At 39.3% G+C, this 20,937-nt stretch overlaps 1 protein-coding gene across 1 annotated transcript in view; it reads left to right on the top strand.

The window, feature by feature from the left end:
* LOC116728562 (roundabout homolog 2-like) overlaps nt 1–20,937 on the top strand; it is a 92,667-nt gene that overhangs the window by 61,020 nt on the left and 10,710 nt on the right. The window contains 15 exon segments of the mRNA XM_032576780.1: nt 1,924–2,005; nt 2,673–2,838; nt 3,406–3,572; nt 3,661–3,782; nt 5,221–5,452; nt 11,731–11,855; nt 11,955–12,126; nt 13,182–13,358; nt 15,097–15,123; nt 15,238–15,277; nt 17,260–17,387; nt 18,031–18,303; nt 18,972–19,134; nt 20,008–20,020; nt 20,022–20,254. Of these exon segments, the coding sequence (XP_032432671.1) occupies nt 1,924–2,005; nt 2,673–2,838; nt 3,406–3,572; nt 3,661–3,782; nt 5,221–5,452; nt 11,731–11,855; nt 11,955–12,126; nt 13,182–13,358; nt 15,097–15,123; nt 15,238–15,277; nt 17,260–17,387; nt 18,031–18,303; nt 18,972–19,134; nt 20,008–20,020; nt 20,022–20,254 (2,120 nt within the window).

The following is a 20,937-nucleotide window of genomic DNA, read 5'->3' as shown; positions in this document are numbered from 1 at the left end:
ATTGTTTTGTTCACAGCCCTTAAAACAGTGCTTGTGCTTTTGCCTCTTTGCAATGTCATACTTTTGCAGCTTTGTAAAGAACCTCTACAGGATAAAATCACACCTTTTCAACTATGCATCAATTTGCTATTCAAACAGCTCAAAGTAATATTAAAATCTAGTTAGTCTAGTCAATATGTAGATCATTGTATGCCGATTCATTTTCACATATCAAGAAAGTAGTCACTGCAACCAATATTCTGGAACATTGAAATCTGAAACTTTATTTTAGGGAATATATGTTCAGGGTAGAATTGTCCAGTTCAGGTTTGATCATTCTACATATTTCAGTTTTTCAGATTTAAAACTACAGTGACCTTCTAGCTTGTTTATATCACCAGATGCTGCTCATATCCTAACAGCAACTAACAAGTGCATTGTCAAACTTTACCTAAAATGTTGTGTTTTTTTAAAATTACAAGATCGTGTGTCTTGATATTTGATTTCACCCCTAATTTTGACAAATCCCTAGTATAAAGCAGAAATTATAAGAGATAACTTATCATTTAGTCTCACTGACTCTGGGTTAAACCGTTTTATAGAAAGCATTTGGCTGGGGAGCATGATGCTTTCACAAGCATCCCTTTCAGTTTGTCAAACCTGAAGTGTTAAACATAATTGCAGGAAAACAAGTTTCACCCAGAAGTGGTTCTGTCAGGTCCTCTAACCTGATGCAGCAGATGGGTTGTTAGACGGAACAATCTCAGAAGTCCTCCGTCGAAACCATCTGGAAAATAGGGACTTTCAAAAGTGCTTGTGATTGGATGGAGCACATGGTGGGAGAAAAACGCTGCTGTTGACGACAACATCTAAAAGCTCCATGAAACTGTCAAAGCGAAAATGCTGATGTGTCCCATCAAAATATGAAATGCTTTACATTATCACAAGCTTGAGTATTATCTTAATTCACAATCAAAAGCCACCAGAGGAACAAAAAAATCAGGATTATTATTATTGCTATATTTGTGCATCGAATCCAATGCTGAACTTTGAAGAATAAAGGGAGATTTGTTTGTTTGTCAGGTGATCTCAGCCGAGCGTAATTCAAGAGGACAAGTGCAGTCAGCTTGCTTTTAAAAGATGAATAGCAAGTATTGATTTTTATAAGTCGTTAAACGCTGCTTTTTGGTTTAAATCTCTGAGGCAGCAGTTTGACTCAAGGACTAGGGTACAGGAACTGGTGAGTTGAGCCTGAAGGTGGTGGTATAATGAAGAATCTGCTGCACACAGTGTCATATTAAAGCACCATTCTTATGTCACTTCTTCCTTCTTTTGGGAGAAGGAGGTAGAGGAGTGACGCAAGTCTCCCTAAATGTTGCCGGTATTAAAGAAAAAAAAATTTCATCGTATTTCTCATTTCCTGTGTCAGCAGTGGATATGGGAATGTTGATGGTTATGGGAATGGCATGTGACCATTATTGGAGAAAATCAATTAAGAAAATTAATGTGAGCTTTTAATGGCATCTCTCTCTTTTTTTTTCATTGGCCAATGGTAAAGTTTCCACTTATCCACTCTACAGATTTCCCCGTGCCAAATGCAGGCCAGGGAAGGTTAATGCGTTTTTACTGTAGTGCTAGCAGCAAGCCTCCTTCAAAAACCCAGACTGACGCAGGAGCTTGTAAAAGCCATCAGGGATCACAGTTACAAAGGCTGTTGCACTCAGCTGAACACAGGGACAGAGAACAAACTTGAAGCCAGTATCATGTGTGACATGGATCTGTGGAAAATATTTATGGGGTGAATTTAATCGGTGGTGCTGTCTTCCAACCGTTTGCTTTTTTAATGCTGTGTTGCAACGCTAGAATTAGACTGTCATGTAGGACATTAAATATGAGCTGAATAATAATAATATCATTAATAATATCATAATGTGGCTTTCATAGCTGTCTGACTCCGGACTCTACACCTGTGTTGCTACCAGCTCCAGTGGAGAAACATCTTGGAGTGCCTACTTGGATGTCAAAGGTCTGTGGGAATATCTCATCTGACAGATTAACACACTGCTGCAGTACCTTGGAAGCGTATTTATACTTCTTGAACTTTTGTCACGTTTTGACACTTTACACCCATAAACCTTTGTTTTTAAAGGCATTTTATGTGGCAGGCTTAACACCATGTAATGCATAATTGAAACGTGAAAAGAAAATACATGGTTTTTAGATTTTTTTTTTTTTGAAAAAGGAAATCTGAAAAGTGTATGTATTCAAATACTTTTGTAAGTACTTTGCAGAGCAATTTGCTGCAATATTCAAATAAAGTTGTAAGTGTTTGGAGGGGCGTGTTTCATACCAGCTTTGCTCATCAACAGACTAAAGTTTTGCTATCTTTTTCTTTGTGAAATATTTCAACTTCCATCATAGTGAATGGAGTTCAAATTCTTTAGATGTGCACAGTACAGTTTCACGCCACACTTTTCAGCTATTTCTAAAACAAAAAAAATAAAACCATAAATCATTTTCCTTCTACTTTACAATTCAGCACAACTTTCTGTTGGTCTATGACAAAATCCCAATCGAATGTAGTGAAGTTCATTGTTGTAATCCAACAAATTGTGAAAAAGTTTGAGGCGTATAAAGCATAGCCTTCCCTTTGAGTTTAAGAGTTATTAATTCAGCCTCTCTTCCTTCCTCAGACTCCACTGACCTCATGGATTTCATGTCGCACAACACAACTGCCCTCCCGGGCCCGCCCTCCAAGCCAGAGGTCACTGACGTTACCAAGAGCAGTATCTCATTGTCATGGGAACCGGGACCAGAGGCGGGTTCCCCAGTGTCCTCCTATGTCATTGAGGCTTTCGGGTATGTCTGTGACCTATGCCCACGAGCAACACTTAGTGACCCAAACTTTCATGGCAACAGCAGATGTAAGGGGTCTCTGTGGGGAATTCAAGCAAGCCAGGGCGGTTTCTATCAAAACAAGTCTGCAATGTAAAAGTGAGGAAATTCTCATGTGTTTGGGGTAGATATACAGATTGTTGACCAAAACCTATCTCTGGGACACAGGAGCCATCTCCTTCCTGAACATTATGATAGTGTTGGACATTCCCATTATGTCTATATTTGGATTTGACATGGTGAGATTAGTGAATCCGTATCAGTGCAGATGGAGTGTCTGTAAGTCATGTTATTTTTGGAACTTTGTAGCAACATTTGAGGAGCACTTGCATGGAATTCCATAGCAGTGGTGCATACGTCCGAAAAATCTATGCTCTTCTGACTTACCGGGAGATCAAATTATGCATGCCACATTATTAGATGCAAAGAAATGCTGGAGCCTGAGGCAACCTATCTTCCTCAGCAACAGAAACACAAGGCACATAGGCAGTAGTCTATTGGGTGTTAAATTTGATTCATTCTTTATTACAGTCAGTCTGTGAGTAATAGCTGGCAAACAGTGGCCGACCATGTGAAGACCACCGAGTTTACTGTCAAGGACCTACGACCAAACACTGTGTACCTGTTCATCATACGAGCTGTAAATGCTCAAGGACTCGGGGATCCAAGCCCAATGTCTGAGCCTGTCCGGACACAAGGTGAGGAGATAAGACCGAACTGCAATAAATCATTTGTGTTAATTATCTTTGACCTATGTGGCTACATCTCTTTTTTTCTCTCCCTCAGACATTAGTCCCACAGTGCAAGGAGTAGACCATCGTCGTGTGCAGAAGGAGCTGGGAGATGTTGTGGTCAACATGCATAATCCTGTGGTCCTTAGCTCCACTTCCGTGCAGGTCACGTGGACGGTGAGAATATGTAAAATTAGGGAAAAAGCTTAAAGTTGTGCATTTTATCCCTCTTTGATAATGTATCGAAAACCGGCTTAAGCTTTCTGCTTTTGTGTGCCTATGTGTTTCGAGCAAGTTGGCACATGCAAGAATGACATTACTGGTACACATTCAGTGTGAACACCTGCTGTTTAAATTAGATTGAGGTGAAGCTAAAATAAAGACTAATGTTTGTGTTCAGGCTAAATACATCACCATTAGGAATTGCATGCCCCACCTTTGAGTGCAGTCTGCAGGCAACACTTTATCCAGGAAATAATATTTTACTCTGCTGGCAGGGCCTCTATGGCACCTTCCAAAGTAGTACACTTCAGATAGGTTGGAACCAGACTGTTACCTAATGCTTTCCAAAAATGGCATCCATGTGTGATAAACTAGATTTTTGAAACAGAATGACAACACAAGCGTTTGATCTTTGTCCATTTTTGATAAGAACTAGCATATTAATTACCACCACAGGTTTGATTGTCGAAGCCGGATATGAGCCAGGATAGATTTGGCCTCATTTAGAAAAAAAACAAAACAAAAAAACTCACTTTTGCTGAATGCAATAAAACTCCGGAGAGAAGGACTGCATGCATAAATTTACTGTTTTTCCAATTTCTAATATTGTATATCTAATAACTTTAATTTGGCATTCTGTTACACAGGATGAAAATAGTGTCACTGGCCCAGTTTCCTGCTGGTTTTTCTCATTTCATACTTATTAGATCACAGGTCCAATCTCAACTCAACCATTTCTTACCCACAGGGTCATTCTGGGGATATGCTAGAAAAAGTTCATGTTTTTCTGAGGAAGAAGATTATGCGGTTGTCCACAGTTTGTCAATTATAGCCACAAATTTAAATAATTTAATTGACATTTAATGTCGTAGATCAATGCAATATAGTGCATAACGTCTGAAGAGGAGGGAAGTTTTCATACAAATACATTTGTTAAAGGCGTGCCATGCATGTACAGCCTTTGTTCTGATACCCAATGACTTTAATAAGTTTCTAATTAGTATAAAAATCCTCCTATGTGTAATTTTATATAAAGACCTGGGAAGCCTTCACAGGTTTGTTAAAGAACTGGCAAGTCCTCCACCAACCTTAATTTATGTAAGAGTGGCTCAAAGAATCTGAAGTTCCGGAGCAAAAATAAAAGAATGCATCTCAATGTTTTGAGATGTCTATCACTTCACAATTATATGGTGTTTTGTTTTGGTTTGTCTCATGCAATCCCAATGACATACATATTAAACTGTATTTGTAATGTGATGAATTAAGTAAGAACATTAGATTTTTTTTTTTTTTAAAAAGCAAATGCATACACATAATTTATGAGTTTTTGTCTCTCTTTCTAAGTAAATAAGCATTCGGATGACTGCCGATTCCCTTCTATCCCTGCCTAAAGGTGGAAAACCCATCCCAGTTTATTCAAGGTTATCGGGTTCTGTACCGACAAACTTCTGGGCTGCCCTCCCCCGGGCCCTGGCAGATCCAGGACATGAGGATTGCCTCGGAGAGGGACGTAACACTCGCTGGTCTGAACAAAGGCATCGTCTATGAGATCAAGGTGCGACCGTATTTCAATGAGTTCCAGGGGGCGGACAGCGAGTCCATGACGGCACGCACCATGGAAGAAGGTAAGATTTATTCACATTTCTGGCAAAATTGTTGTCTTTTCAGCTTAATGATAATGAAAATAATTTTTCATAGAGCTGTTAATCCACAAGCAATTGGTCTCACGTTGTGTTTCGATCTACTTTTGTGTTCAGTTGCCACTGATAAAGGCTTCATGGTTTGATAGTAATGGATAATGGCATTTCAAGTACACCCACCCACCCACACCTACTGGTGCAGTGTTATATCCCCTGTGTGTGAAAACAGGTCTCCGAGACAGCACAGTGGGGCTCTGTGACAACTCAAGGCCTCTGTGGAATGGTGGGCAGAGGGGGAGGGCAGAAAATATCTCTTGTGACTGAAGCTCAGTTAACTGGGAAAGCTCTGTTTAGCTCTGGACCCCTGCTGCCATATTCCTGTCCAGACATGCATTATATGAACCCCCATTGCTAACACGTTTACCAATCAGCCTTAAGGGTGATAACACTTGTCTATTTCCTCGTAGCTCTTCTGTTGTGTAAGTCAATTGATCAGCTACTTGTCTCTCTTGTCTAAGGTGTTTGCTGCGCAAACTGAATATAACATGGTGGCAGAAAAGTCTAAAAAATATGTGAATTTTATTCTGTGTGTGGGCGTGTGCGGGGGTGTGCGTGTGAATGGTACTATTGACAAGTCTTTGGAAAAATTGTTATACACTTTGAAGTGGTTCACATTTTGAAATCATACATGGCATTTTTTTAATTTTTTTTTACAAATGAAATTTCTAAATAGTTCATCCTGCAAATGTATTCATCCCCTTCTGTCTGATATTCTGAATTAAGATTCAGGACAATTAATTATCTTCATAATGACCTATCTAGTAAATAGAGTGTACCCGTGTAAAATTTAATCTCAGTTTTGTTACAGGGTTTTATGTATCATTCAGGCTCTTGAAGACTAAGGAACACACTTGACAGGTGAGCAATAAGGTTCTTGGAGATGTTAGCAGCAGGGTTAGCTTAGGAGACAAAATCTCAAGAGTTGAGCACGTCACTGATACTAAAACAGACGCACAGATTAGGGAGAGAATTTATCCGAAAAGTAGATAAGAGGCTCATTGCTAACACTAGGGGAGCTAAATAGATTGAAAGCTCTGGTGGAAGAATCATTTGACAGAACAACCATTTGTATGACATTCCACAAATATGACTCTGATGGAGATTGGAAGAGAAAGCCACTGGTGAAAGAAAGCCGGAAGGTGCCATTATAGCTTGCCACAGGACACAGTAATTGTGTGGAAGAGAGTGTGTGTGGAGGTAGAAACTTTAGTAACGAGGCAGGAAAAGGCAGCTTGGTTGACATTGAGGAGTTAATTTAAAACAAGGAAAAAGAATTTGAGGACAAAGCACAGGCCTCCATAACTCTGCTGACAGAGGGAGTGGCTCCCTGTGCAAAGCACATAACTACAAGTTGTCAAACGACCTGTGTATGTATATAAACTTTTGCAGGTGTGTGAGTGCGATTGGGTGAATGTGGCTCTTGTGTAAGCCACTTTACGTGGTCAGTATAACAAAAAAGGTTCTATATAAATTAAGTTAAATTATAGACATTAACAAACATTATAGTTACAACAGAGTTCTTGTTCTCAGTTAACATATATAGTTACATCATAATATAGTTATCAATTTTGTTTTATTGATACACCCTTATGAATTTGCTGAGTAGAAGAGTATACCAAACTACATATTAAACAAGTTACAGACACAATTGTTAGAATGTTATCTTATTGGTTAAAGTTCTCTTGTCGGATAAGATCAAAATTTACATTTTTGATCTGTTTGTAAACCTTATGTGTTGGGCAAAAATAAAAATGCACATAACCCTTAACACTCCACTGTGAAACATGGTTGTAGCACCATCATCTTGTGGAAACACTTTATTTCAGCAGAGACATAGAAGTAAAAAAATGGGTTATGTTTACTTTTGCATTACTTTGAATATCTAAAATATTTGTAAACAAACAGTTTATTCCTTATGGTTCATATAGGTTGGGAAACATAGAATAATGAACATTCATATAAAAGAACAATACATACAGTAAAGCAGATATTTAGGTGTTCATAGTAAAAATTAATCCAAAGTCCAGTCCTTTTTCTGAGTATCCTTTGAGCAGTCACTGGATCTGCTGACATGCTCTTGAATTATCTAATATAATTGGACCTACAGCATGCTTAGAACACGGCCAGCGCCTCGCTTACAAACGATTCTCCCCAAGGATAAGAATGAATTATCATGACTCATTCACATTACCCGTTTTACCTCTGAGTGACTCAAAGGAAACTTCAGTTCTCTGCGATCAGGTATGTCACTTGGACTGCAGCAGAAGCAGTTTGCACTTTGACAAAGCTGGGGACGAGATCATTGACGTTTAAAGATATTTGTCCAATGTGCTTGTGTTTGACCGTGAAAAGATCACAAGGCCTCCCAGAAGAAAGGCGAGCTAAAACTATACCAACAACTGATGCAGAAAGAAAGCCTCACCTCACTGGGGCCCAATTAAAATGGCCACACAGGATCACTGGAGGGTTTTTTCCCACTGGGACACATGCTGTATTTACTTGAGATACTGGGAATGAGGTGTTGTGGTATTGGAAGCAAAGGATTGATCCACCCATTATCCAGAGCCCAAGATGTGAATAGTAGAATTTTGCAGAAATATCAGTAAAAGGCACTTGTTCTACTTCAAAGACACATTGGCAGCTTGGCTCTCCTTCTGCAAAACCTGATTATGTCTCAAGGTAATAAATAAAAAAAAAACCCTACTCCTGGGCTGTGATACCTAATGAAATGATAAAAGGGAAAATGTTTGCTAGGTTCATTGATCTTTAAAGCACTTAAGTGAATTGTTGGTCAGGCTTTTATTTCCATCACTGTCATCTATAGGAGCCTCAGGCTTTCCAACACTGTCATTGACAAATTAAAAGAAATAATAATGTACTAGGGAAAGAGTCACCTGTAATTCTGAAGAAGAGAATGACAGATAAATGTTTAAAATTTGGTTGTTGTTTTTTTATTTTGCAAGAGGAAAGACATGGGCATCTGTTATGGAATAAACCTTATAGAAATACACTTACCAGCCCCCTTGTATGGTACTCATTGCTTGTACCTGCAAACTAACAATTAGTTTGCAATTTTTCCCAAAACCAATTATGCTAACGGCCCCATGCCCTGTACATCAGAACATTAAGCAGCTTTAGAGGCTTTAGTTTAACTGCACAGCTGAGTAAATAAAAAATGTTCTCTTAAACGCATGAATTCTTTCAAATAAGCCAACAGCTACGCTGGTTATTAGTCTGATACATGCAGACAAGAAAGATGCTCTTTGACATTTTGCGCTGTTGTGATCATTTCTAGTAATGTTATCTTGAGTCATTACTGGTATTGTAGCCATTATTCATCTTGAAGGAGTCTCCTCATACCTCTAAGGGTTTCAGTACTATACTTAATGCTTCCTGTCTTCTAATGCAGAGCGTTTTTACGTGACTGGAAAATCTCCATCTTCTTGAGGCAGGTTATCTGAAATGAAATCTGAAAGCAAGAAGGGAAAGGATTTGCCTAATGGTGCATTTTCATTGATAATTAGAAATACAAGTAGTCCTATGTTAAATTCCTTATATGGCATGATCTCATTTTCTTTGAACTACAGAGTGGAACAGATTGCATGTCTGAGCAAATAGTTTGATTACTTTTTTTTGTAGGAATAATAATTTTTTGCTTAAAGAATAATGACAAAGTAGATTTGTAATATTTTGAACATTACATGTACCAATGCCAAAAACATAGCAGCATACCTATCAAACAGTTTTGTATTCAGTTATTTAACTACAATGCTGCAGAAAAGTATCAATTGAATAAATATAGATTATTTTGGGAGTGGTAAGGGTGAATTTTCTTGCTTTGTTTTTTTCTTTTCTGCCATAGTTAAATGCTTAAGGAAATCTTATGACCTGAAAATGACTGACTAACCTGGGTGTTTTAGAAAGTAATTGTTTCCTTAATATAAAAACTTGATCAAACCCTTGGCAGCAACAACTATCATCTCCATATTTCAAAATGTCCAGGTTTGAAGGAGCAAATCAATCGAAGATCATCAAACTACCTCTAAAGTTGTTCCACTGATTTTTTTCTCAAAGTCTTGGCAATCATCAGGATGTTTTGTTCTTTGCACTTTTTTGCAAATGTGCGACAGATCTTTATGTTCTTTATGAGCCGCAGTTTCTAACCTTTCAATTTTCTGCGGATGCTATGTTTTGGAGTAATTATTGGTTGGCTAGCATCTTCTCCACAGGATTACCACTGTCGCATTTTTATTTCACTTACAAATAATCTGACACAATGTGATTTGCTGTAGTCTCAAAGCCTCAGAAATGGCTTTTCAGACTAGATGTCAGCGACGTTGTTTCGTATTGAACGCACATGGCGTCTGGCTTTTTAAGATACTTGAGCCTGCATTCTATTGCCAAATAAGATCTGTTGAAGTGATTTCTTGCTTCTACAGAGCAAGCAGTAATCAGGCATGGGCATGGATAATGACATTGGACTCATCCTTCATAAAAATGTGAAAAAAACTTTAAAAATGTAAATACAGAAATAAAAGTGTAAGGGGACCACATACTTTTTTAAAGGCTATATCATAAACAACAACACATTAAAGGTATACCTTGTTTATGTGATGAGTGTAGACAGTTATATTGTACAAGACTGAGTATATGTGTGTCCATTTGCTTAGTTGTCCTAGTAAGTCTCTCCATTAAAAACAACTAAATGTATAAATGCAACAATGTATTTTGAAATATTTCGGTAAAAGTATTAGATGATATCGTATGATGAGGGAAAATTTATTGCCATGCTGCCAAATACTCTGCAGGGATGTTATGTCTGTCAGAAACCTCTCTTTAACTACAAACTAACTGAATCAAGTTGGTATTGTATTATGAGCAAAGCCAGATGCTGAGCTCTCATGCCTAATACAAGCCCTACAGGACTTAATGTTTCCTCTGAAACATACTTGTTTGTGCTTCCTACCTGCTCATTTTCAGATGCAAGTCCATCTGTGGATATGGACTCACATCTGCAGTCTGGCCAAGATAATGCATCACCTGCTCTGGCCTCTCCACGCAGCTTTAAAAGTGCCAGCCTTGCACGCTATCTGGCTACAGTGCAGAGAGAGTTATTATTTTACTGCCTCTTAATCGGGGTCAGAGTAGTTCTCTTATCCTCTCAGTCAGAACATAACGCTACTTTAATGGAAATTATGAGAAACTACTCCATGTGCCTGGAACTGCCCTTTTTTCAGCAAGAGGAGATGATTTGTTTAGTTGTGCAAACCCCATGCTTGCCTCTCTCCCACCTATTTTCCCTCTAAATCTTTGATCTCTTCAAATAGGTTACCTGGCTAATTTGGTGCTTTAAAATATATATTTTTTTAAAGAATGAAACCTGACTTATTAACAAGAGAGTTAAATTTTTTCCCCATAGGGCTCCATATTTGTGGCGATGAACCATCTCATCTTTTTCTTGGCATGGGTGTGTGTGTTCATATCTAAACTTGCTGATCTACTTGGAATGGCTGTCATTTTTGCAATTAAGAAAAGCACATTTTGGACCTCAAACACTTGGCCTGTATAACTCAGGATGCCATTAAGATATTGGAATCTTCTACTCTGTGAGATGAATTGTTTTAGAGCCCATCTGCCAGGCTATCTTTGGAAGTACCTTGTTGTGGGACTTACTGTATGAATATGAATTGGGGCAGAGAGTGAGATAATTTCTACTTTAACATGATAAGAAATATTCAAGACCTTGTTTCCTTTTTAATATCAATAAGTTATTTCCTCGCATTTTTCTTAAAACTGTTTTTTATGTGGAAGTGGCTATTTGGACCTCTTTACTCCTTTGACTAAAAATAATAAAGAACCAACTAATGTTTTTAAATGTAGATTTAATAACAAGTGCAGGTTTTTAATATGAGTTACTTTCTTGTCATGAAATAATTTCACTGAATTTTCACAGCAGAAGATGAAAATGACTCTTTTTGGTTTTTACAAGTTAAAACCTAAAAGGCCCATTGACCCATATGTGCTCTATTTACTCCTAAATAAGATGCATTAAACAGAGAAGCATCCAGGACTCCAGTTGTAACTCTGGAGGTGTTGCAGATATTTATAAAATTCCAATGAAATATATTGTAGTTAGATAAAAGGGTTGTGAATATGTTTGCTAGATGTTGTAGCTCACACTGATCCCCACTCTGAACCTTTAGCTCCTAGTGCCCCTCCACAGCAAGTGGCGGTGTTGACGGTGGGGAGCCATAACAGCACATCCATCAGCGTGTCATGGGACCCCCCTCCCTCCGACCAACAGAACGGCATCATCCAGGAGTACAAGGTAGGCGCTGCTCACCCCTCCCCACCCAGACTCACTTTTCTCAGTCATGTGTAACAAAACATTACACTGAATTCTGTCTGCTGCGTCTGTCTGTGTCAGATCTGGTGTTTGGCCAACGATACACGCCTTCACGTCAACAAGTCTGTGGACGCGACCATCCGTTCAGTTGTCGTCGGGGGTCTTCAGGCTGGAGTGCAGTACCGCGTGGAGGTGGCGGCAGGCACCAGCGCTGGGGTGGGGGTCAGAAGCAAACCCCAGCTCATCATTTTGGGTAATCCAGTCCCACTCCCAATCCTGGGGTCAAATGAAATGACCTTATAATGGGGGGTACCTGGGTCTCTATAGCAGATCAGGAGTCTGGAAAAATGATTTAGCAATTTATCGCCCCAGAAGAAAGAAGATTGCGCTTTACAACACAGGCATCTGTGGAGAAATCAATAGTGATTCATTAAGTGTAGTGTCTGGTAACACCGTGCCAAGTACTGTTAGCCATATCAATAATCCTCCTCAATATGTGGGCAGCTGGTGCTAACACATTGAAGGCTGTGTTTTTGTAGGAGCTTATCAGCCTATCACATCTTCTGAAATAGCCAAAGGACGCCCAGACTATATAAGCCCTGAATCAATATCGTAGACCAGGCCAGATGCTCTTCATCTATGACTTTTGACTGATATATAATAACACCCTTAACACACAGAGAAGGGGAAGCAGGTCGGTGGACTGAAGCTTAATGATGGAGAGTGTACGTTCGTTTTTGCGTGTGTGTGTGCGGGCGTGCGGGGGTGCGTGCGTGAGTGTGTGTGTTTGAAAGGGGAGGTTCTGCTGCTGGAGACTGTGAATCTAATTTCACAGCACAGTAGCTGCAACAGAAAAATCAAACTCTGTCGGAGCTGCTCTGTCAATCTCATGTCTTGCAGCTCAAGTTGATAAGTGCACCGCTGAATTGATTAAGTCTATATTGGATGCACTGATGCTGTTTTATTTTTTCTTATTTTGTTTTTTTCTCACAGATTTTTTTTCCCTTGTTTTCGGTTGACCTCCCTTGCTGTCCACCTGTTCGAGAAGTTGTCATGATTGTCTTTGTACTGAATATTCAGAATTTTCATTCCCCTCCAAATATATATACAAAGAATATATATATAAATATATTGTCTCTTTTTTACTGTACTTTCATAGTATGCAGAGGGTTTGTGTTATTCTTCCTCATGACAGCTAAACTGTGTGATATTCATTTTTTGTTTTCACTGAGGCATCATTTGGCATTCAGATGTACCCCTTGTGTCTTTTCCGTCTGTGTGCATGTGAAACTTCTGCTGTGCCTTCAGGTGGAGAACTGAAGGATGTGATGACAGGATCGGAGGGCAACAACAGCATCTCAGATGTGGTGAAGCAGCCAGCTTTCATCGCTGGTTTGGGAGGGGCCTGCTGGATTGTCCTCATGGGCTTCAGTGCTTGGCTCTACTGGAGGAGAAAAAAGAGGAAAGGACTAAGCAACTATGCAGGTAAAAAAAACTGCCCTCATGCTTCTAAATCAACACAAAATCTCAAAGCTCAGTAGGTCTCTTGCCTGCAGCGGAAGCTGATGTCGTCACAGATGTGGCTCCATTTGAGGTGGCTAAAATGCAGAACAAAAGAAAATATATTCTACACAGATGGAAATAGGCCCTATTTACTTTAATTCACTGTGCAGCCATGTGCATCAGCTCTGCTGAGTTCCATCAGCACCTCAACACTCTGATACATTCATGCGAGATAAGTAATTTAACATCTATTTCCATTATCAGACCACGGCTGGTGGTGTTTGTCTATTAACATTAGGTACGTCTAAGTTTAGGTATTAAAAAAAAATCTCTTACTATTCCACAGATCAACCCCCAAGCCTTATGCATTTATGATTATGGGGCTACAGCTTGTACTCATTATTTAGAGACTGATTAATTACCAAAATTCAGTAGGGATTTATATCATCCCATCTATCCAATTAAATGTGTTCATCTGCATTCTAAGACATCATGTTTACCAGGAATGTCCCGATACAAATCAGTCATTTAAGAATAAGCATTAGCTCACACAGTCCCAGTACCACATTTCATTAAATCAATGTCTTGTGTAGTCTAAGTTTAGAAACACTAGCTTTAAATAGCACTGAAATTTCTCAATAGACATCATCACACTACATGTTTAGGTTGTTTACATCTCAGCTCACTTATCACTGATGTACATTATACTGCTATTTCTTCTCTTTTTTTTCCAGAGAATGACAGATTTTATTACACCAGGAGTTTTTGTAGGACATTCTGCTCCAACACACTGTTAGCTTAAGAAAGCTAATAGCATTATTTTTCTTCTATTGCTATTAATACATCTGTCCCAACACAAACAGCTACTGTAGTTTTCAATATATTTACACATTGCTCCTGCCGATGAGGTTTCTTTATGTGCTAAGCTAACATTGGCATGTTTACTTCCCGTTAACAGTTAATCTTATAGCATATTTTAATGCAGTTCCAGTTAATTATGCGTGGATAAAGCAACAGGAACTCTTTTCATCAAGCACTTTTTTTGGAATGTGTTAAAACGTTTTGAGCAGGTTTTTAGCTAGGCATGTTTGCCACAGATTACAGGTCACATGACACAGACAGAAATGAATCTGCAGCAACTACAGTCTCTCTGTCACAAATGTTATAAAGTGTAAAATTCTTTTTAAGCTTAAAATTGGCCACATAAAAGGTAGCTACAAGATATGTTACATTGTAGAATATCTTCATAAGGACCTTGATCGGATATGTGGGACCAGATTAAGACACTCCCGCTGGTTACATTGCTATATACCTGTATATACTGTATATTCACAGTTCTTTGCCCTTTTTCACTCACAATATAGCTGTTTATAAATTTATGGAAGATTTTCCTACAATAACATAAGATTTCACATAAAACATACAGACACATGATCATATCTTACTTGAAATTTCTGGTTTTGCTGTCTTTTAGGAAGCTGAATTTTGTGCCATGTAAAGATAATTATTGCAACTCAATGCTAGTATGAAGATTCACCTTAATTGTTGTTACAGTCTGATTGTCATAAGACACAAATAAACATGACAAAATGAAGATAATCATTTGAATTTTATTTGCTTTAGCTATAGCCCAGTGGTTTCTGATTTATATGTATACTTGAAATTCATGAATCATCTTCTATACTATTTCACCCCACTTTCTTGTCTTTTTGAATTACAGTTCAGTCTTTCACCTTTACTCGAGCTGGTACGTCTCCATATTGTGTGTTAATAAAAAAGAAACTCTTGAGCTGCTCCACAATGGACAAGACTGCAGATTAATTCTTTCTCTCTGTTCTCACTTTTTTTTTTTTCCTTCAAGTTACTTTCCAAAGAGACCGAGGCCTAATCAGAAATGGAAGGTGAGAGTTTAAATTTTTCAAACCGAGGAGCTCACGCTGAAGGAGTTTTCCTGCTGACATTTCAGCGCCATGTAGCGCGAGTGTTCTCGTTGGCTCGAGCCCCATTGTAAAACCTGAAATGAAGAGTTCTCTTGTGATGAATGGAATTTGCATACTCCCTTCTCCCCTGCTTATTCATACTGTATCGGTGTATGATTCGCACTGGTGTTCGCTTGATGAAATCATTAATCACTCCTTTGAAGTGAGTGCTAGCAATTAATGCAGGTGGGCAGCTGTTTCAGTCGCTGCCTCTCTCTGCTTGTGTCGAGGTTGCTGGCAGAGTGAGAGGTCGCAGGGGTAAAGGAGAGGAGATGAATGTGATGTTTAAAAAAACTCAGCACAGCAGACAGTCATGGTACGTATAGTGCAGAACATAGATGTAAAAGAGCAGCAAGTCGGACCTGGAGACTCTTCTAAGTGGTGCTTTTCATTCTAAAAATCTCCAGTGAAAATTTTTGTCCACTGGGATATTTTCTGTAAAGCTTTTCTTGTAAAACCAATATTTTTTCCCACTAACAATTTTAGCTGATTCTGATCTCTCGCTAAGAACTACAATAATTTTTATAGCTTTCCTGCCACACACTTACAGTCATTAAATATTCATATTTTTAGCTTAGGTCTCTTTGTGTGTGTAAAAGAGAAGCCATTATAAAAAAGAGCTTCACTTCTATTCAATAGTAAAGACAAAGAGTTCAGAATTAAAACTATAACTCCAGCTCATATGAAGGGACAACATACAATGAAAGTGGTTTTATGAAATGGAAATGACATGCTTTTTAAGAAACATTTTTTGGAAATATGAAGAATTTCCTTTTTTTCGGTTTTAAAAGATAAATTTGACATACGGTGTGGCCAGCCTAAGTGTAGCGAGATAATCAAATGCAGTCCTTACTGATAAAAATAAATAAAAATAAAACTTGTGGAAAACCTTTAGTTTACTGCCAATATAAACCTATAAATCAGAAGTCAACTTGAGACACCACACTGAAATTCCTTCAGCAACAGCTTCTGCACTGCGTGCTTCTGCATCGCGCGTTCACATAAAAAGATTTGATTTTTGAATTTCTAAATTGAGCTGAAAATCTGAAAGTCTGGTCATGACCTGGTTTCTTTAAACATTTCTTGCTCTAATCACATTGCAGCAGAAATGTTCCAAGTAAAAGCCGGCTCTGTTTCCTGGAGAGTAGAACCTAATGAAAAATTCACTATATAGTAGCACATAAAGCATATGAGCACAGAATGTTTGTTGAAAGTGCAGGCATCAGCAGTGTCTTGCCATTTTCACTGTAACTCATTTGAAAGGGCAGGTAATTGGTTTTTTTTGTTTGTTTGTTTTGTTTTGGGGTTTTTTCCCCCACACCTCTCAGTCCAACTTACAACTTTCCCACCTTTATCTTAAATGTATGCATTCTTACCTGATCTGATTTTTAATAAGCACAAAATGACTTACTAGTTTTTCCTAAACCACCAAATAGGCTATTCGCTGTCTCTGTTGCCATAGAGACGGCACTCCGGTGTGGCTGATCTGCCAGAGGCTGTCTATGATTCTCAATTTAAAATGTAAATTTCTGTTGTGCTAAGGCTCTAAAGTGGATTTAGTGTGTGTTTAGACCTGCCGTGTTTCTCGAGGGGGAGAGCGAGGTGAAGAGGAGGGGGGGGGGGGTTGAATCCGTAATGGGGGGCGGATGGGGGAGGGGCTGATTTATAGACTTGCCATTTTGTGTCTCTCTGTTGTTTATTGTTGCCTCTGTGGTGGGGCGGCTGCACGGTCGAGAATATGCTGAATGAGTTTTCACATCAATTTGTTGTTGATGCAGCAGGAAGAAAATGAGCATCACCGTTGCATATGGGAAGCTGAGTAACAATGTAACAGCTTCTCCCACCCTCTCATTCCTGTGTTTTTTTTTTTTTTTTTTGTCCAACTCCAAACGTCCTCATTACAGTCGCCCGGGGCTTTTGAAAGCGGGCGATCCGGGCCTTCCCTGGTTGGCTGACTCGTGGCCTTCTACAAGCCTCCCAGCAAACGGAGGCTTAGGGAGTCCAAAGGGTGGCAACAACTTTGGCCGAGGAGGTAAGAAACACAAGCAGCGTAGAGAGAGGGGATGGCAGATGCGGTATTAGCAATGCCTTGGTGGACAGTTTTGACGTTCATCCTTTGGGAAGCATCATGACAGCACATCGCATTTGCAAACACATGCATCCGAATTAACAGAGCCTCTGAGGGGTTGCATTCTCCTGATTTGATTTGACAAGCTTGATATTTGGCTTAATTTTTTTGCTGTTTATATATATTTTTTGGCAGCCCTTTTCCTGATGTTGTGCATTTTCCGAGCTTGCATGAGATTGATACTCCAGGTTCGTGGTTTTAATTTGAGTGCTATGATTTAAACTAGTGAGCTGCCAGCTTCTTTTCTGTGAAAAACAGTGGAGCTGAAGGTTAGCGCGGTTTGAATATCCCCTCTTGTGAACACTCCACCAGGCTCCCACCGAGCGTTGCATGCTAATTACGCTTGTTGATAATCACTTTCATTTATATCAACTCTGTTTTGGAATCGCCTTTTTTTTTTTTTTTGAACTAATGCAGCGTGCCAGAACAGCGGGGCGCGTTAATGACCTTAAAGATCGTTAACTTCATGTCAACTTATCTCTCCGTGTTGTCTTTCTTTTGCCCATTCTGCTGCCCCCCGCTCTGTCTCCAACCCACTTCCCCTCAGATGTTTTACCGTCTGCAGCCGTGGAGAAAACAGGCACCATGCTGTCTGATGGGGCCATCTACAGCAGTATTGACTTCATGGGGAAGGGAGGCTACAGCAGCCCGGCGCGAGGCGTCCAGCCAACCCCTTACGCCACCACTCAGATTCTTCAGTCCAACAGCTTCCATGAGCTGGCTGTGGACAGGCCAGATCCCCGTTGGAAGGCGTCTCTGCAGGCCCAGCAGGAAATGGCAAACATGGGCTACTCGCTAACTGACAGGCGACCTGGTGCTGGTATGAGCCACGTGAAAATGTGTTCAAAAATCACCAAAAGCTAAACCCCAGGAAAGAACAAATGAGAAAGGAAGGAATTTATTTACATATTCGCTAAAACGCACCCTCAGGACTGTGCTCTTAATTACTCTTCTGTCTCCATCACAGTTCTACCCGGAGAGCTTATCTAGCCCAGAAATGTCACGCAACAATGACGCATTCCTTTGGCTTAATTTGATTAGCGATGGCAGAAAATCCCTCAGCGTTTCTCAGTTATTTATTTAGCATATATACGTTTTGTAAAGCCACGGAGGCATATCCGTCTGCACTTTTGTACTTCTGCACAATGTTCAGCTAAATGTCAGGCTCAGAAGAGATAAAGCGAACCAAAAAAGGGGAGCCGTATGGAAGCATCTTAAAGCGTGTTGCCGCGGGATTTTTAATGCCTGTTTAAGAAATGTCAACATTTGGGAAATGTTTTAATGTGCTGTCAGCACAAAGAAAAGGAAGAGATGAACTTTGAGCAGGAAGACAGGGGTTTTTAAAGATTCCAGCTGTCGACGCTGATGGAAGATAACTTTCAAAGCAAACTTGAATGTGTGTAAATTTGATATAGATTGATACTGAAGAGTAGCATACAAAGTGGCTTCTCAGAGTTTTTTTTTTGTGTGTGTGTCTCCTACGCTTAGGTGCCAAGGTTGCAAAGAAAAAGAAGATCAAGGGAGGAACAAAAACCTCAAAATCAAATGGGACTTGCTGGGCAAACGTGCCCCTGCCTCCTCCACCCATGCACCCTCTGCCAGGCACAGAGGTTGACCTTGATCGGTACCCACAGGAAAACCATAAAGGAAGGTAAGACTTAGATTTCATTAGTCCTGCCTCTTCAAGCCAAAGGCACAAAAATAATTGTAAAAGAAAAAAAAAAAAAACAAATGGAACATCAGGGGCAAAATTTACCAAAACTTTTTAAATGTGTGGTTGTCTGCACACATTTGGAAAACTTACATTTGCTTACTCTTCTTTTGCCATGTTCCAAGCATATCTTTTAATGGATTCTTACGCAATAGACCAACACAAAGTGGTGCATAATTATAAAGTGGAAGGACATGTGGTTTTCCAAAGTTTTTGCAGAAAAAGAAAATTGAAAAATGTGGTGTGCATTTGTACTCAGTCATCCTTACCCTGATATCCTTCAATTAAAATCTCACACTGTATGATACAGCAGGACAAGACTGTAAACCGACTGAGAGTTAGCTGTCCTCTTAACAAGATGAAGAACGGAAATCAATAATCAGTAGAATAACAAACATGACTGTGAAGTGATACAGGAGGCCTTAACAAGTTTTGCCACAAAACATGTGTAGAATAGAGCAAACATGTGGAAGAAGGTTCTCTCTTTAAATGAGACCAAAAAGAACTACTAACTAAATAATAGAGCACATCATTCTGAAAATGCCAGTCATAGTGAAGTTGGCCTGCGGTGATCAAAAAGGTGACTGACAGCTCAATAATTTTGAAAAATACTTCTTCATGATTATGCGCTACTTTGTTGTGGTTTACCACATAAAGTCCCAATCAAATACATAAACGCTGGTGGCTGTAACCTGACACGATGTGAAAAACTTAATACGAAAATCTTTGCATCTCCCTGTGTCTTCCCATAAAATGCCATAACGACCAAAATTTGTTGTCTCTCCACGCCACATCTTTTCCTCATGACCCCAGCAGCAACAGCTGGGTCCCCTCCCATGTCTATCCAGACCTACCGCCACCAGGATTTGGACAGCGAGGCAGAGGAAGAGAGAGGTCCCACTCCACCTTTAAGAGGAAGATCCTCCTCGCCAGCTCCCTTCAGCCAGCCCTCATCTTCCTCTCTCAGTTCTGCCCACCATGAAGAAATGCAGTCCATTTTGCAGGCCCACTTAGATGAACTCACCAGAGCTTACCAGTATGAAGTAGCCAAGCAGGCATGGTAAGCATCCCTTACCAGGAAGCCAGGCATGCTATCAGTTACCAGAAATGATAGCACCAGTTCTTTAAATTATTATGTAGACTAAAAGATATGTTACCCTTCTCAGTCGGTTTTCAAAAACACCACTCCATTAATACTACCCTGTTGAAGTTCTGTAGCAATTTTCTATTTCCTTCTGATACATGGTGTTATTTTCTTGTTTTACTTGACTCTTCCATGCCACTGATCATAAAAATCGTACTTGATTGGCTAAATATTTTTGTTCTGTTGTCTCTTACACTGCATTAGAGTGCTTGTTGTCCCAATTATTTAATAGGACTTTCTCTAGAAATATATAAAGCGGTGGTTTGTTTTATATTCTAAATCTACCTGTCCAACCTGTGGAGCTCCAGAGAATTCACTCCTCATTCCTTAATATTTTTCTTCCTATATTCTTATACATATATATATATATATATATATATATATATATATATATATATATATATATATATAGGAATATATATAGGAATATATATAGGAATATATAGCTTCATATATTAAGTGTGCTATTACATCCATTTTATAGTCTCTGTTTGGTCTAAGACACATTTTAAAATTCATCTATCCACCTAAAGAGTTCTTCAAAGCCAAGAATACATATGCTATGTTCTTACCTGACACAGTTCTGCTCATATTGTACA

This window comes from Xiphophorus hellerii, chromosome 11 (genome assembly GCF_003331165.1).
Source record: "Xiphophorus hellerii strain 12219 chromosome 11, Xiphophorus_hellerii-4.1, whole genome shotgun sequence".
Taxonomy (NCBI): domain Eukaryota; kingdom Metazoa; phylum Chordata; class Actinopteri; order Cyprinodontiformes; family Poeciliidae; genus Xiphophorus; species Xiphophorus hellerii.
The sequence above is the reverse complement of the archived record's forward strand: the minus strand, read 5'-3'. Positions and strand labels throughout refer to the sequence as shown.